At 45.9% G+C, this 18,579-nt stretch overlaps 1 protein-coding gene across 3 annotated transcripts in view; it reads right to left on the bottom strand.

Annotated features, from left to right (window-relative positions):
- TDRD5 (tudor domain containing 5) overlaps positions 1-18,539 on the bottom strand; it is a 35,382-nt gene extending 16,843 nt beyond the window's left edge. The window contains exons 1-10 of one of the 3 annotated variants that reach the window (XM_048861902.2): positions 18,456-18,539; positions 17,395-17,464; positions 12,964-13,202; positions 9,761-10,153; positions 9,126-9,304; positions 7,413-7,496; positions 5,907-5,963; positions 4,468-4,621; positions 3,169-3,278; positions 849-1,069 (exon numbers count right to left, since the gene is read on the bottom strand). In XM_048861902.2, coding sequence (XP_048717859.1) covers positions 849-1,069; positions 3,169-3,278; positions 4,468-4,621; positions 5,907-5,963; positions 7,413-7,496; positions 9,126-9,304; positions 9,761-10,153; positions 12,964-13,202; positions 17,395-17,453 — 1,496 coding nt within the window. In that variant the 5' untranslated portion in view covers positions 17,454-17,464; positions 18,456-18,539. Of the gene's footprint in view, positions 1-848; positions 1,070-3,168; positions 3,279-4,467; positions 4,622-5,906; positions 5,964-7,412; positions 7,497-9,125; positions 9,305-9,760; positions 10,154-12,963; positions 13,203-13,685; positions 13,773-17,387; positions 17,465-18,455 lie in introns of those variants that run through there. The other 2 variants (XM_048861904.2, XM_048861903.2) reach the window with 2 other exon arrangements.
- Positions 18,540-18,579: the final 40 nt, after the last annotated feature.

Raw genomic sequence — 18,579 nt, 5'->3', positions numbered from 1 at the left:
AATTATAAGCATTTAAAAGGTTTCAGAGTAGCAGCCGTGTTAGTCTGTATTCGCAAAAACAAAAGGAGTACTTGTGGCACCTTAGAGACTAACAAATTCAAATAAATTTGTTAGTCTCTAAGGTGCCACAAGCATTTAAAAGTAATCCTATTTGGCAATTTTTCATTAATATTATCTCACTTTTTTGGTACCCCTTCTGCAAGAAATTTAACACATTCTGGGAGCTGTCCTTTGGTCACTTTTCTCTTACTCATGCATTAATTCCTAGAATATGAGTTATGCATCAGTAGTGATGCTAGAGAGCATTTCATAACTATCCCTAAAAGCAGTAAGTACCCCAATCATAACAAGCTTTTTCTTTAACACAAAACCTTTAGATAATGACCTTCCCAAATACATGGAAAGCATGACAGTCAGATGTGCAAGTTTGATGAAGCTGGGGTAAGTAGTGCTTTTTGGTATCTGTTGGAGATGGACGTGAAAGCCTTAAGGAGTCCTATATCAACAGTGCTGTAGGCAACATGAAGGTGCAAAGGAATGCATAAGTCCTTTGCCATAACTATTTATTTCTATGCTTTTAAATTTGGGTGGATGAAGTGTGTCCTGCTGCAGCCCTAACTGCCACCAAACATAGTTCTTGTTTTCCAGTTATAGAGGGATGAGTAAGCACTATGCATACATGAACAAGTAGAGTGCATGAACATCTGCACCAACATACCCAAGCCAGTACCAACCACAACAGCAAGCTGGGTGCCCTGCTCTCTCAGCAGCATAGCACATGCATACACATTCTCATGGAGAATCTTCACAACAGGCCAGAGCACAAAGCTGATGCAACGCTTTCTCACCTCATCTCAATCATCATATCCTCCAGCATCTCAGATGTTTCCCTGCTACATAGACGGATGTAGAACTGGTTAGGAGAGATTATGTACTCCACAAAGACACCCACTAGCATGCTACTGTCCAGTGCAGGGAGACAATAAAGTCTTCTGTCCTGAATAGCATCAGGGGGGATCTCGGGTTCTGCTATCTCCCGGGCTAGCTGTAGCTCCTCCACATCCAGATACTGCAGAGACAAGAAAAGGAGTAAAAGGAACTGGTGCTCAGACAGATGGTTAAATGCTGGTGCTGTGGGTGCATTGAACAAGGACAAGCAACTGCCCCATTAAGATAAAACCCAGTGCTGGTGGGGCTTGTCCTAATGCCTAATGGAAAGGATTCTAAGTGGCACTGTACAGCCTAAGTCCAGTGCTTAATTTGTAATGACAGAGGTACTGGAGCTTGTGCTCAAGTGATATTGTTACTTTCATAACTGATGTGGCAAGCCTAGAGGTGCCAGGGCTTTGAACTGCAAAGCGTAGAGGTGCAAGGGCTTAGCCCTGGCACAAATTAAGCACTGCTTAGGTCCCATTCCAATGCCCTGCCTCTTAAGTTCTTCACACAACGAGGGCTGGCAGATTTAATTGGGGTGGTTCAGACCCACAATAAATGGGAAGGAGTGCCTGACTTACCCACAGCAAATATTCCAATTAAACATTGGGTCTGACTGGCTCAACAGAGGAGATCATCTGCCAGCAGAAGCGTTCTCTGGAAACAGGGAAATTCTAAGGACTCTCTCTGGGATGTGCTACACCCACCAAGGAAGGAAATGGGGAAGAGACAGAAACAGATACCTCACACCAGATTTGAGAGTGACCTCTGAGTTTTCATCATGAAAACTTAGAGACAACCCCAGAAGGGAGAAAGCCAGTCCCTTCCATGAGAGGACTTGACTGAAAAGGTGAACTAAATCTTTTTTGGTTTCATTTAGTTATCTGGGTGTATGCAATAGCCTGAAGGCAGTGCTTTCTGCTGCCCTACAGAGATTCAGACTCCATCTGTGTACACTGCTTCTTGTGCCAGCAAGGAGAGTGTGTGCCATAGAAGTAACATCAGGACATGGAGAGTTGAGGTAAGGGAGAAAGATGGAGAAAGGCACCTCACCTCACCTGGTAGCCATCCCTACTAGACAATGCAGAAGCAATGCAGATGAGCTCAAAAGACTGCATGATCAATTACCACAGATGAAAACTGCATTGTGGGAGTAAGGTACTTAACAGAATGAACAGATTCATAAATATTAAGGCTAGAAGGGACCATTATGAGAATCTAATCTGATCTCCTGCACAACTAGGGCCTTACCAAATTCACAGTCCATTTTGGTCAATTTCATGGTCAGAGGATTTTAAAATTCGTAAATTTCATTATTTCAGCTATTTAAATCTGAAATTTCACAGTGTTGTAATTGTAGGGGTCCTGACCCAAAAAGGAGTTGGGGGGGGGGCAGGGGAGGGTCGCAAGATTATTGTAGGGGAGGTTGCAGTACTCCTATCCTTACTTCCATGTTGCTGCTGGCAGTGGCCCTGCCTTGGGCAGCTGGAGAGTGGTGGCTGCTGGCTGGGAGCCCAGCTCTGAAGGTAGAGCTGCTGGCAGAAGCAGCACAGAAGTAAGGATGGTACAATATGGTATTGCCACCTTTATTTCTGTGCTGCTGCTGGCTGGGAGCTGCCTTCAGAGCTGGGCACCTGGCCAACAGCCGCCACTCTCCTGCCACCCTGCTCTGAAGGCGGCACAGAAGTAAAGGTGGCAATACTGTGAACCGCCTAAAATAACCTTGCGACACCCCCCCCCCCCCCGCAACTCCCTTTTGGGTCAGGACCCTCAATTTGAAAAACACTGGTCTCCCCCATGAAAGCTGTGTAGTATAGGGTAAAATCACACAAAAAGACCAGATTTCACAGGGGAGACCAGATTTCATGGTCCGTGATGCGTTTTTCATGGCTGTGAATTGGGTAAGGCCAGAGAACATAACAGGCCAGAGAACCTCACCCAGTATTCTCTGCATCAAGCCAATATGCTATAACTCAATAAGAAGCTATCTTTTAAGAAAATATCCAATCTCAATTTGAAAACTTCAAGTGATGGAGAATCCACAATGTCCCTAGGCAAGATGGCTTTGGATAGGCTGGATACAGATGCAGAAAGATTCCAGTGGCTCTGCAAGGCTGAGTCAGGCTACAGTACACTCTTGAAGGGATATTTAAATACCAGCAGCCAGCTACACTAATCACAGCTTCCAAACCTAAAATGCACCCCCTGGTCATTATATTACTGAAGGTCACTCACTGGTTTCACCATTTCTTTTACCACATTGAATGCTCTGCTTTTTTTCAGGTCCAGATCCTCAGAGTTCTCAGAACAGAAATCCCAGCTGGAGACCTTGAGCTCAACAGCACCTAGTGAAGATGTAAAAGAATCAGACTGACAGATCTCATCCTTTGATTGCTCAACTAATGGAATCAAATGTGCTCGGTTAGAAGATGAAATTCACACATCTTAAAAGCCAGAGCTGTTACCTTCCAAGGTTCTGTCTACGTTCAGGAAATTTATCTTTGCTTTTACTCCAGTGCAAATATGCTGCACTGATGTAAAGCAGGGCTTACACAAGTGTGACTTAACCCAATGAAGAAATTGCCCGGGTGTAACTACATCAAGATAATTACACTTGCACAAATTCCCAATGTATAGTCACCACATTGTAAGCCCCATTTTACAGCAATGCCACACCTTATGCTGCTAAGTCACACTACACTGATGTAAATGTCTTTAGTGTAGATGGGGCCTTAAGAAAGGAAGAACATCTATTTGGGCTTCAGAAAGCAGTAAGAAAAAGAACTGATGTACATCAAGATACAAAAGCAGAAACACTAAAATTCATTCCTTGTCCAGTGGTACATGCTACAAAACTCATTGATAAAAACTTCCATCCTCAACTCACAACAAAAAGGCTTCAAAAATACCTGCATTAAAGTATAATCTGCAAGATGCCGACAAAGCAAGCTTCCCTCCATAGAGAAGGGAAGGAAAAGCAGATGATTTGCCTTCACAATTCAAATGGACAGCACTTTTACCCAGCACGCCACACACTTTCAACTGCTGTGAGGCTGGTCACAGATTCCAATACTTGCAGCAGAATCTAATCTTTTTTTTTTTTAAATGAAAAAGAGCTAGCCTTTATTGTGAAAATACTCTTTAGCAATGAATCTAAGCTATTCTGTCTTCTCGACAGCCTCAAACAGTAATTCAAAGACAGATGTGAAATCTCCCCATTCATCTCGACTGGTTTTTAACTTTGAATATAAATGTCAAATCTAACAGTTTCACTCAGGCTTGACAAATCCACTCACCAGTGGTAAGAAATGAGCAAAGCTCCCAGCGTATAATGCTGAATCGTGCTCTGAACGCTACTCTGTTTAGACCAAGGTGATGAATTGTATGATGAGACTTGTAGACTCCGCTTCTCTTTTACAGATCCCATTTTTAAGGGGCCCTGCTGTAGGTCTTTGTGGGTAACATCTGTCCCACCAGCAGTATTTTGGTCACTCCTGCCCTACAGCGAAACATGGACATATAAACCTCACTTACCATCCGCTAAGCACTTGGATTCAAGATCAAAGACCAGCCAGTCTTGTTCTCCTTCCTTGCGCTCAACGTGGAGAATATCATTAAGGGCCCCAACAAACTCCATCACATTTAAGAACCCCAGCTCCTTCACGGATAGCTTCTCTTTAAAATGTGCCTGTTGCCAGAAAAGAAGAGTTTTACAAGGTATATTCAACTGCCCCTTTTTTTTTTTAAACTGCGACCACACCTGCAGAGCAGCAGAGCAGACAACAATAAAAACTTAAAGAACTAAAGAACTTGGCAAGCATAATTTGCAAGAGGGGTTTAAGTGCCCCTGCAGCAGTGAGTGGGTTATCATCCACTGGGATCAGGCGACAGCATCTCACAATCCACTTCTGCCATTGTACGATGGAGGTAGGGGGTGGTTCCTGTGCACATCAGTCTTCGCTGATATCCAATGTCTGTTTCTAAGAAGACTGAGCAATAGTTAAAAGCAACTCAGATGCACGAATTTCAGGTTCCCTTTGAAAACACGGGAAAGCAAAAATGGCTGCCAAATGGAAGAGCTCTAAGATCAAGAGAGAAAAGAATTTTAGAATCAAACTTCTAAAGGGAGTTAAAACCATGGGGAGGAAAAAAATTCCAAGCTATAAAAACAGTTCAATGGTATCTTTTAAACAGAATGGTTTCACAGTCGGGACTATAAATTGGTACAAATCATATCCACATGACTTGCAATCTTCTCATTCTTGGTGCTGGACATGGATAGCAGCACTCCACAGTGCATCAATTACAAGGTTCATCACTGTGTAACAGACACATACCGGATCCCTAAAACTGGACATAGGATGTAGATTTACCTTTTGCACATCTAATAATTTTGTAAAATGACCAAAAAAAAGTGTTTAACTGGAACACAGGACTATAGATAGGAGCCTGCACCCAAACAGAACAAGCTTGAACACTAGTTCCCTAATATTAGTGGAGCTGCTCCTCAATACCAAAAAAATTAGACTCTCTCAAACTACATTTATTCAGTTCTCCTAAGTTTCTTAAGAAGGGTATTTCATTTACTTACAGGATTCCACAAGGATGCAAAAAATCAATATTTCAGCCCCTCTGGCCTGCCTAAAGATTAGTTAAATAAAATACCCTTGTAAAACTCTTTAAAAGAATTACTGGAGTAATTAAGTTTTGGGGGCACTCCTATTTCCTCATTGTCAGTACGTGAATGGACATAAGTTCAGCATCATCATCTTAGCTCCTACTGGGTATTTATCTTCACCATAAATCCAGCACACAGAGTTGGCAGCCTCTTCTGGAGGGAACCTGCACTGAAAAGAGAAAACTGCTCTACCAGAGCTGAGAGAGAATCTTGCAGAGTGCTCTTTGAACATGCAGTATGTCCAGCTTTAACCAAACCGAATAAAGAGTCCCTACCCGCTAGAGGCAAAACTTACCTCAAACTCACTAGGTAGCTTAGACGCAAGCAAACCCTCGGGATACTGGGCTGCAACCTACACGATAGGAAAGGACACATCATAACCAGACAGTTGTGTACCTGGACCTTAGGTGAAAGAGAGAGTAAGAATAGCTTCATATTGCAACACAGACAACTAAACAGCATATTATGAGTGCAAAATATATACTTATAGAAAGTTAGGGGCCCTAGCTTTTTAATGACATGCGCTTTATTACTAGCCCCTGTGGCTAGATATGTTGGACCTTCCATCTGTTGATGCCCCAAATTAGCAGTGCTTTGCCACTCATCCAGAACCTCAGACTCACATAACTTAATTTCTGAGGGTACATATAAACTGGAAAAGGAGGAAAGGACTACAGATAACATGTGTATGTTTGGAATTCATGGCCCCACACAGTGAGCCAAGCAGGAGGAGCAAATGAAAGAGCCCTTTAAAAGATCTGCATCGATGCATTCGACCCACTGGCCTCAACTGTGGCTGCAGGCCCTGCTACAAGATACAGAAAGTGCATCCAGAGTCTGGCTCAGTTAAAAGAGAGAATTTCAATGGAAAGTATCTATCCAGAAGAGTAATTTACTTGGCATGGGTTCATCTGTCCCAATCAACAAGTCCACACATCTCTGTGAATTCAGTAAAGAGAAACTCTCCATTGTATACAAGGATTATGAAAATTCCACATTGTAGAATACCTGCAAGGATCAGAAGTCTAATTTCCCAGATAAATAATCTAGGCCAGTGGTTTTGAAGACCTTTTCCATACCCTTACCTTCTTTTCCATATAAGCACCATCCTAACACCCCTCTCCAATCTAGCCAAAAACCCCTCTCCCACTTAGCTATATGGGAAGGACAAAGTAGTCATGCCTCCTACATCTACCTGTTCACGACCTCCAGGTTCAGAACCCCTGACCCAGACAGCTATGCTGAGAAGCCCCAATTAGCAGTCCACCACTGTATTTCAGTATGGTTGCTTAAGTGCACCCATAACATGCTAGGTACTGTCGACACTTATAGGAAGATGGCGAGCTCTTTAGCGCATGAACTATCTGTAAAATTGCAGCTGCTGTGAAGGGTGATAGTTCAAGACATAAGCAGCAAAAGAGATAGTAGTAGATTAGGGGGAGTGAGATCACACTGGACAATAAATACACACATTTAAATAACCTAGAGGTGTCACCACCTTTCATAGGTTCTGATTCTGCACAAGCATCAGGATTCATAGATAATCTGTATTCTCTGCTGGGCTTTTCCAGCCTAGCTGATGCCAAAGACAGAGGAAACAACATATTTCAATCTTGTGGGAAGAGAGGCAGACCACAGGCTGGCTGACCCCACATCATCTTCCCTAATTTATCAGTAACCACCAAGTCTACTGAAAAGCAGCAGTGGTGATGTTCCTTGAGCATCAGGCTTTAGACATGCTAATGTCTAAATGCTTATTCCTGCCCAAAGCTTAGAGACATTTCCAGATATGAACACTTACAACTCGGATCTTTTCTTTGAGTTCTGAGCTGACTGTCCCTCCGGCTCCCTTCTGTGCAAGCATCATCTTAATATCCTTCTCCAACTTCAAGGAAAAGCCAAAAATCATACCAAGAACAAAAAGGTGAATTACAAGACTCAAGAAAACTCATATCAAATTGTGCAATCAAGGGGGCAAATAATTACAGTAAAAGATGTGTTTATTAGTGGAAATTACATCGAGATTAGGATTGCAGTGAAACAGGATTGAATGTCAGCATCTAGCAAAGGATTTTTAAAACACATTGCATGTATAAGATGCACAACCATTAACTCTATAAACTGCTCATATACAGGCACTTGGAATGTCTAGTAGTTCTTGCCCTTCATAATCTCTGGGACTCTATTCTGTATATCATCAATACTGATCATGGGTCTTGCTGCAATGCAGGGGTTTCCAATTAATTACTGTTTACATTTACCATTATATCACCAGTGTTGTACCACTTCATCATAAAGCAGACTATGCACTAGCCATAAGCCAGTTTTCTGGAGCTCTCAGAGCACCTCACACACTTCCTTTCATTCTTCCTTCGTCCCTAAGACTCTTGCCATGGCATTCTCCCACCTACCATCCCGTGGCATATGGGCCTTCTAGCAGTAACTAACTATACTGCAGCCTATTACAATTCTGGATCAGTTCCCTCCCACAGCCTACACTTCATTCAAACCTCCCTGCTAAACCTATCCTTTGTAATCTTTCCCATTCATGTCTATGCACCTACCCCCATGCTGCCCCCTACATACAGAACTCTATCTCCCTCATTTGCTAAATGACCCTCTTAGGTGTGAAGTATTATTCATTTCAAATCCCTCCTTAACACATGCTGCTCCATTAGTACTTCAATGATCTAAAATAATCCACACCACCTCCCATTTGTACCATTAACCATTGTATTCATCATGGGTCAGTATTGGATTGTCTGTGCCTGATCACCTAGGTAAGCACACTGAGGTAAGGAGAGTGTGTCTTCCTTTGTCTGAATATTGCCTAGCACACAGAACTCAATAACAATGGCTGCCCTTTGGACCAAGTCCTTCCTTGGTGCTAATAAACGGTCCAGTTATATTCTACCTCAGCATAGAGCCCATCAGGACCAGAAAGGACAAAGGAAATAGTGTCTTTCAGTTATGGCATTAACTGGAAAAGCCTCCATTCTTTTTTGTCCTTGGGAGGAAGTATAGCTAGTAGTCTGAGCAAAGTACAGGGTCTCAAGGCTCCTGGTTTCTATTCCTTTCTCTATGAGATTCTATGTGATCTATGACAAGTGACTTAACCACGGTGTACCTCAGTTTCCATATGTATAAAGTGGGAATAGTTGCCATGGCTTATCTACCCTCACAGGAGGGTTATGAGGCTTAATATTAAGTGCTCTGAGATCTTTGAGTGGAAGGCACTCTATCTTTAGGTAACAAGTTGATGGTCATTACAGGAAATGGCCAATGGGTTATGTGTAACATGAGTACAGAGATTTTGCACACCAGAAATAGGATTTTGACAGCCCACTGGACTCCTATGCCAATATCAATTTGTTTGTTGTTGAACTAATCTGAAAACAATTTAGAAAACTCTAGCCTTGTACTGATGATACACTGTATCCCAGACACAATTACATTATTAAATGACTCTCCTTAAGGATAAGAAACCCCGCAGCTCACTTCTTCAGTTACTCACTTGTTTCAGTCTCTCACCACAGTTCCCTACTTCTGCTTCCACTGGCTCTGATCCCCATTTTGGTGTTTTGAGGCTCTCTGTACATAAGACAGATCCTGGAGGGGGTGTCCTAACTGCAGGTACTGGCAGAGAATCAGAGTTGGCTTGCTCTGCTTTCTTTGGCTGAATCACCTTCTCACCTTAAGCAGAGAAGAGGTTTATACATGGCATTAAGCAGCTCACAGTTTCCCATTTCCCTGGCAGGCAGGCAATGTTGGGCTCACACCAATGTTTATCCAGCTCGACAAAGGTTGCCTCCTTGTTGTGATGTTAATAAAAGCTATTTATAGAGTACAGACTTCAGATTAGCTCAACTCGCCCCTCTCCATCCACCTACCCCTGAGAACACAGAGGAGAAATCATGTAATAAAGCCCCAAGTCATACAGAGCCAGAACCCTTTGGCACTGGGCTGGGCACACAGCTGCTGCAGCAGCAGCACCACAGCCATCCTGTGCTGAATCCTAAAGGATGGGTGCTATTGCAGCCAGTGGAGACCTAGCCCCCTTCACCTGAAACACGGTCTGCTTGAAGAAAAAGTGACAATGTGTGCTAATGAGAGCTACTTTCCCCAAATGAAATACATATACAGCCTCACCCTGTGACAGATTTTCCTGCTGTTGCTTAATTGAGGGGCTTTTCTTCAGGGTCAGCAGAGAGCCCGCCCTGGTCTGCTCAACGGCAATGAAATCAGAGGCTGCGCTCAGCACTTCAATCATGGAGAAGAATCCATAGCGCATATACTGGAATGTCCGTCCAAAGCGCCTGGCGAAGGCCTTATCAAAATCTGAGAGCAAGACTGGGGACAGACTCAGCAGGTCCTTCAGCTCACTCTTCACCATAGCTGGCAGGATAGGAGGGGTCCGGCCCTTCCGGGGCAGGCTGGGGCGAGAGAAGGCATTTGTTCTTCGCATGACATTTCGCACCTTAGAACTGGTCCTCTGTCTGGCAACCAAACTTGCCATCCCCCTGGTGGCTTCATCTGCAATGACTAAAGCAGCAGAAATAAATAGTTAAGCTGTGTTGGGTAACGCTCTTCCTCTCTCCCCCTTCCCTTTTACTAGCCCCCTTCTGAGGAAATACTCCTCTTCAAAGAGCAAAGCACTAATCAGTTATTGCTGAACTCTACCATTAATGATGGAAAGCACAGTAACTTATAGCTTTTATCCTCCGTCTGTAAGTTGGTCTGGAACAGCTTTAACATCCCAGAGAGGGCAATGTGACAGGACCATGATCTCAGCAGATCATGATCCAAGCAGAGAGGGCTGCTGAGCCTACAAAGTGCTTGAACAGGAGATCATATGAGAAAGCCCAGATATCGCAGAAGGCTGTGTTGGCAGCTCAATAGATGGCACCCTTCCCTGTGAGCCAGTATTGCAACAAAACCATACTGGACCTCTTGGTAGTGCTAGAGCATAATGCGCTTTGCTGGAGCTGCAGCCTTTTGAACAAGCTGTAAAACCAAGGCCCTAACCACCCGTCATTATGGCATTTTTCACAATGTTAAAAGTGTTAGCAAGAGTGTCTTGGACCAATTCCAATTTGTGCAATTACACTCTACCTAAATTCACCTTGCAATTTCAATCAGATACAGCATTCTTCTTTCACTGCCCTACATTGATGTGCAGTTTAGCTTCAGTATTTACAACTATTTGATAAAGTGATCCCTGTATATACATAGCTTGTGTCAGTTCATGGCAACTGCACATGTATTTCCCTTGTGCTCCAGCAAGTGCACCCACTCTAGTCTCCCAGCTCCTCACCTCTCTTGGGCAGAGACCCATCTCTCTTTCCCTCCTGACAGGGGTTTTTCCAGGCTGCAGTTCCCTAGTAAGTCAGAATGCCTAAGCAAGTCTCCATCTGTGCTTTGCCTTCTCATCAGGGGCTATAAACAGTGTAATTGCCCACAATTATAAGTTAACACACAGCCCTTTCTAAGCAAGCACATTCATTCTTAAGGTGAAAAACTATTAAAACAATAAAAGAACCTACCCAAAATGCTAATTAGCTCACTAGAGATCAACCTGAACTTAAGCAAGGGTTCTACCGCTCTTTTGAACCCCACTATGGGGCTTTTCTGTGGTTACAACAGCTGTTTGCTCAAAACACACATTCATAGATCAGCTTTTCCTTTATACAGCTTGTGTCTTTGCGCTTGAGAGGCCATGCATACATAATCAGTCAGATAATGGCACTCTCCTAGGGCATAGAATCAAAAGGTTGGGTCCAGAGAAGGCACTCTGCATTCACCTCCTCCCAGATATTTCCTAGAAAACCCACTTAACTTTGTCCCAAAAGTTCCTTCTTGTCTGGCACATTGTTTAAGAGTCCTTTAAAACTCAACAGCGCTTCTCAGGGTATACATTGGCCAAGTCTCTCCTTCCTAGAGAAGTTGCAAACAATCCCACAATAATACAAATAAATAATACAAACTTTGCATTTATAATACAGTGGACTCCAAAGCTATTTAACCTTAATTCAATAATATCTCCAAAAGACATTGCAGGAAATTGCCATATCTGTCACAGCTTGCACGGTGCTTTGGGAGGCCTCAAATTAAAAAGCACTATCTACATGCCTTTAAATCAAGCCAGCACCACCAGTGAGAGAGGAAGTTAATACCACCAAACCCTGAATACCCTCAGTGAGGGGGCATATAGCTAGCTTTGCAAAATCTCTCTGGACTGATGGGTTGGTAGTATTCTTTGTTAAGCTCCATAATAACAACATTTTTGGAGACTGAGCCATGCTCTCCCAGCATTTCCACATCACCCCTCTTATTTCTTAAAAAGAGATTTTAAAATGTCTATTCATTCTCCCCCTGGGGGTGCTTGCCTCTTCAATTTTGCAAAATCACTCCTACCAAAACAGTGCTGCTGATTATTTCAAAGACTCTGCTCCCAAAGGTGGGGAAACAAGAAAGAAGCAGGATCAACCCACAAAGGTTCTTTTATCAAGAAATATAAATAATAATTAGCCCCCAGATAAGGGGGCACCAGTTGCTTCTCTGGTGCCTTTTCCCTGGCTCTGTCTTCTGCCACAATCTCTATTTACATAGAAGAGGGAGGCCTAAGTGCTATAGCATAAACCTGGGTGGTTGTCATTACAGATCCTAGGCTGGGCCCAGAACATATGTGAGATTAAGCAATTAGGAGAGAAGATGTCCGAGAGGCTCAGGAAGGAAGAGAAAAGCAAATATAAATAGACTGGAAGAGAGGGAGAAACACAAAAGGTAAGAAACAAACATGGAGGCAAATGGAAATAATAAGGAACATGTGCAGAAGGCAAAAAAGATAATAAGAGTATGAAGAAATGGATCATGGTGCTGGTCCTTATAATGGAATCCTGCATACTAATGCTTATGTGGGTTACCCAAGGTTAAAAATAGGCAAACCCAACGTCAGCAGCCCATTAGAGTGCCATGAAGATTCATCTTTTTAATCAATAACTGTAAACTGCAAGTCACAAAGGAGAGATACCCATCCATAGTAAATGGCCAAGATGCTCCCTAGATATCACCCTCTGTTATTTGCACCTTTATAACATTTATCTAAAGCTTTCTTAAAAAGCTGGGGTGGATTAAATACGTGACCCTGAAAACTCACTGGCTGGTTAGTATACTGGATACCTTCCCCCACGTTCAAATGCTCCACGTCCAGGGTCCACGCTCTACACCAGCCTTGTATCATGCACATACAAACTACAAGCACAGCATGAGACTGTTCTACTGAATGCTTTTCCATGCTTGGGTGAGGGTTCCCAAGTCATTTGCTCCTCTTGCCAGGGGAGCCGCACACCCACCTTTCAGTATAACATAGCCATCTCTAGAGGAGCAGATGTTGATGACATCGGGCATGTCCTTCACCAGCTCCATGGTGGATCGGTAGCCCAGGGTGTGCAATGGGAGAGGTTTGCCGATCATAGACAGGTACTCCTGCTCCAGCTGCACTGGGGTCAGGCCCTCTTTGACAGCCATCAGCAGCGACCTCACCTCTTTCCTCAGCAAGTCCATGAGGCGCTCTTGGTCCGACATGTTTGCGCTGGGGGAGAAACAGAGTGAGCAGAGAGCGTGACTTCCAGCAGGGAGGACACGCCCTGGAACCAAATCAGTGATTGATTTTTACAGCAAGCCCCAAGAGACAGGCAAGCAAGGGCACCGGGGAGGAGAGCAGGGGAAGAGAGTGGGTGGGGAGCGGGGGAGGCTGAGCCAGCACCAAGAGTGCAGCACAACAGCCCTTGCCCCTCAGTTACTGCCCCTGCATCAGCCTGTCCCCGTCTTCCCAGGATTACGGCCCCCTCTGCAGTTATTGCCCCCTCAGAATTACTGCCCCTCCCCCACTGAAGTCCCTGTCCCCCTCGCAGTTACTGCCCCTCCCCCACCCCCGGGGTCACTGCCGCTGCCTCTCCCTGTCGCTTCCCAACTAGCGCTCCCCCTGCTGTTACCGCCCCTCCCCCATGGCGATTACTGCCCCAAGCCCTCCTCCCTCCCATCCCCCCAGAATCGCCCCCGCCCCCGCCCCCACCTTCCCTCGCTCTCGGGCCGTGTCCTCACGTCGCGCCTCCTCGCCGGGTCCCTCCCTCACGCGGTGCCCACCCTGTGCGCCTGCGCGCAAACACCCCGCCCCTCTGCCCTCCCACCCCACCCGACCGCACGGCGGCGCCTGAGGAGGGGCCTGCCACCAGCGAGACCATAGGGAGCGGCGGAGGGGCGCTAGAGCCACCCAGTGGTGCGAGCGAGGTACTGCGCTCAGGCCGCCCGCCCGCCCCGTGCTGGGGCTGACGCTGGGCCAGCCTTCTATAGGTCGGGACTCGGAGCTGCCCATGGGGCGGCAGGGTCCCCACCCAACACAGTGACCCCTCAGGTCCTGTGCGGGAGCAGCCAGGGCTGAGTTCCACCCAGGTGACAGGCATCCACAGTACAGATGCACCCCCAAAGTTGTACTGAGTGGCCGCTTTGCTGAGCTCCCATCTGACCCTTCGGGCCACCCCATGCGTGCCTCACGGAGCCATGGCCTACTGCACCATGCTAGCGATTCCCACCCTGGTAACCCATAACCATGTGAGGCACAAAGCAAAACATGAGATCGCTACGTGGGCTTCGGACAGACCTGACAGCACTGCCAGCTAGATTTATGCAGGGCTTGGTACAATGAGAGCAATGGGGGGCCCAGGACCTTGCCACAGAATCATGATTGAGCCCTGCCCCTTCAGGCTTAAAGAAAGCAAAGGGATAGGGGAAAAGAATAGAAAGAAAATCAGCCACACCCCAACATAAACCTGCAGCCCAGCTCTACATCATGAACACACAATCTCCAATTAGCATCAATCTTAAGCCCTTACACATTCCTAGGTTATCTGGATTATTATCATAGAATATCAGGGTTGGAAGGGACCTCAGGAGATCATCTAGTCCAACCCTCAGACCTACCTCATGGAAGGTTAGGAAAATTCCTACAAAGGATCATTGCTCCACAACACTGATGTTTCAACACAACAGCACAATATAATGGCACAGTGTGTATATTATGGCACCAAAACCTAGGCTTGCACAAAATTATGCAAGCATTGAAAAATGTCAGACAAATCATTAAGACCTGGGCAGGGCCGTTCTTACCAATACGCAGCTCCGTACAGCCCCAGGAAATTTGGGGCACCAAATTGCCCCAAATTTCCTGGGGCCCTATGCAGCTGCGTGCTGCTCCAGCAGCCAGCCTGATCCCCTGGCCTGCTGAGCCACCCAGGAAAGCTGCCCCCGCCCTTGATCTGCCCCAGCCCCACACCCACTCCATCTCTTCCCCTGAGCAACATCCGAGGGACTGCAGCAAGGGTCGGGCGCGCCCTGCACTCACTGAGTGGCGGAAAGTGGAGTGACCCAGCCCTAGCCTGCTCTGTGCTGCCGGCTCCCAGCCATGCCGCCGGTGAGTGCAGGGGTGCAGTTCCTCCCTGCCCCCCAAGTCCCCAGGCTGGGAGCCAGGGGAGCAGAGGAGAGCGGGCTGGGGCCGGGTCACTCCACTTCCCACTGCCCTATGAGTGTGGGGTCGGGCCTGTGTTAGGATATAGATATTCAGGCCTGTCGGTAAAGGCCTGTACTTTAAGAATTTAGGTGTATTCTTATCACTTGGCTAGTTAGAGGTATAAAAGAAAGAATCAAAATCACTGTCTGCCAGTGTAAGGTCCTTCTCTTACTGTGACAGTCTGAGGCCCTGTTCTTAGGTTAAGGCCTTTGGCTAAGCCACAGAGGCAGCCATAAGCTGGGAAGCGAATGGTCAGATCCTCACATTCCAAACTAGTCACATTGAAATACTGTTAGGAATACAGTCCTGTCCTGATAATGCCTATCGCCTCCAGAGAAAGGGAAGTGCCTAGAAAATGTAAAAGGAAACTTAGTTTGATAGCATCCTGTCTGGCAAGAACTCACTTATCAATAGCTGGGATGTGAAATCCTCACTTCTGTATTGTTTTGTCATTATAATTCCCACTTTGCTATTGTTTGTCTGTATAATCTCTCTCTGGTTCTGTGATTGTTTCTGTCTGCTGTATAATTAATTTTGCTGGGTGTAAACTAATTAAAGTGGTGGGATATAATTGGTTACATGATCATGTTATAATATGTTAGTTAAATTTCAGGAAAATGATTGGTTAAGGTATAGCTAAGCAGAACTCAAGTTTTACTATATAGTCTGCAGTCAATCAGGAAGTGAGTGGATGGGTGTGTGTGGGGAAAATGGGAACAGGGAATGTGTGTGGGAATTGGAATCATGTTTTGCTAAAGGGGGAAATGGGAACAGGGAATGGGGGTAAGGAAATTGGAACCATGTTTGGCTAAGGGCAGGAATGGGAACAGGGACACAGATGTAAGGCTCTGTGGTGTCAGAGCGGGGAAGGGGGACACTAAGGAAGGAAACTGGAGTCATGCTTGCTGGAAGTTCACCCCAATAAACGTCTAATTGTTTGCACCTTTGGACTTCGGGTATTGTTGCTCTCTGTTCATGCGAGAACGACCAGGGAAGTAAGTGGGTGAAGGAATAAGCCCCCTAACAGCCTGCCATGCACTCACCGGGCGGCAGAAAGTGGAGCGACCCAGCCCCAACCTGCTCCGCTATGCCAGCTGGGTCTGGGGGGCAGTTTCCCCCCTGCCCCGCAAGCCTGCTCCTGCCCCCCCCCCGCAGAGGCCTGGGGCCTACCCCCCCCACACACACAGGGGGTCTGCTTAGGGCACCAAAATGTCTAGGGACAGCCCTGGACCTGGGAAGAAATGAAGAGGCACTAATCAATCCCAGCTGGTGTTAAAAGCCTCCTGGCTGGGGGGAAGCAGTAGACATGGTATATCTTGACTTAATAAGGCTTTTGATACTGTCTCGCATGACCTTCTCATAAGCAAACAAGGGAAATACAATCTAGATGATGCTACTAAAAGGTGGGTGCATAATTGGTTCCCAGAGAGTAGTTGTCAGTGGTTCACAGTCATGCTGGAAGGGCATAATGAGTGGGGTCCCAAAGGGATCAGTTCAGGGTCCATTCAATATCTTCATCAATAATTTAGATAGTGGCAGAGAGTACGCTTATAAATTTTGCGGACAATACCAAGTTCGGAGGGGTTGCAAGTGCTTTGGAGGATAGGATTAAAATTCAAAATGATCTGCACAAACTGGAGAAATGGTCTGAAGTAAATAGGATGAAATTCAAAAGGACAAATGCAAAGTACTCCACTCAGGAAGGAACAATCAGTTGTAAAATCAGGATAAAAAGGGAATCATTGTCATAATCTGGATTAGAATTCCTGACTCCCAGTCCTGTGTTCAGGCCAATGGTCCATTTCTCTTCCTTAGTCCATGTGTGATGCCTGTTCAGACATTTTGTTTATTTCCAAAAAGTTGTACATTTCAGTACAATTCTCAGGGACTCAGGCTACAGATGAAGGGGTTTGGAGAAAACAGGGGGGAAATTCCTGCATTTGAGTAAGCGATTCCCGTCTTCGTTCTACACTGATTTTCCACAGGGCAGGAGTAAACATGCGGCACTATTCTCACATCCAAATTCCTGAGATCAACTAAGAGTTGCTCAGCTGCAAACTGCTCTTACAAAGAACCCTTGGGAAACAGTATCCAGAACACCAGACAAGAAATCAAAGGTCCAGGCTCTTATAGTTATTAAAGATTGCATCCTACTTTTGGCAAGAAGGGGCCATAGCCAAAGCAGTCTGACCAGCTTTCAGAATTACTTACTGCTGACCTGAAATTCCACTCGCAGTTCCCCGTTGGATATGGTATCCTTCTCTGTTCTCTTCCCATTCCACACTGTTCTGTAATGTTGACATACCCAGTTAAACAGGCAATTTTTCTATGTATATAGTTTATAAAGCATTTGGGGATGATTAAGGACACTATATTATTTATGTATCACTGTTTTCTCCCAAGTATATACTCAACTCCATTTGCTTGACAGTAGCCCCATTCATTCAGCATTTCCCTGGGACCAGTAATCTGCCAGCAAATAATATGTTTCAAGATCCTAACACTACAAACTAGATCAGGGAGTAGAAAGTTCAGAGTTCAGGCATGCCTGTAATATCCTGACTTAGCGGTCTGCAAAGATTTCCAATAAAACAGGAATCCAAGAGAAAACAAAGACTGTTGCCACCCTAACTCTACTCCCTTCCTCTTTCTCCTCCTCCTTTAACAATGCACATGCCTGCTGGACAACAGCATAGCTGTGCTTCTAGATAAACTCTGGATATCAGCACTAAGTCAGCACCAACTCATCAGAAGGGAGGTTGCTGCTTCTGTGTGCCGAGGACTAGCATTGTCTTGCTGCTGAACTGATTTCTTATAGCATAGATTGCGCCTAACCACACTAGCCAACTCGGCTATAACGGCGTTATTCCCGCAATCTCTCTGAGGCTCACAGTGTGGCTCTCATGAACTCTTTGCTCAAAATGTCTAAGCCTCTGTTTCTCTTGGGGTTGGGAGCTGCTCAGCTGCCACTGCAACTATAGTTGCGCTAAGGCTGGTGGGGGGAGTAGAGAGGGGGGATGACAAACTTTTTGGCCAGAGGGCCAAATCTAGATATGGAAATTGTATGGCGGGCCATGAATGCTCACAAAATTGTGGGTTGGGGTGCGGGAGGGGGTGAGGGCTTCGACTGGGGGCGCAGGCTCTGGCGTGGGGCTGGGGACAAAGGGTTGGGGGTGCAGGAGGATGCTCCGGGCTGGGACCGAGGGATTCAGAGGGGGAACAGGGCTGGGGCAGGGGCGCAGGAGGGGGGCAGGGGTGCAGGCTCAGGGCAGCGCTTACCTCAAGCAGCTCCCAGAAGCAGCGGCATGTCCTCTCTCCAGCTCCTATGCGGAGGAGTGGCCAGGTGGCTTTGCGCGCTGCCCCATCCACAGGCACTGCCCCAGCAGCTCCCATTGGCCAGCTA

The sequence above is a fragment of the Caretta caretta genome, chromosome 8 (assembly GCF_965140235.1).
Source record: "Caretta caretta isolate rCarCar2 chromosome 8, rCarCar1.hap1, whole genome shotgun sequence".
Taxonomy (NCBI): domain Eukaryota; kingdom Metazoa; phylum Chordata; order Testudines; family Cheloniidae; genus Caretta; species Caretta caretta.
The sequence above is the reverse complement of the archived record's forward strand: the minus strand, read 5'-3'. Positions and strand labels throughout refer to the sequence as shown.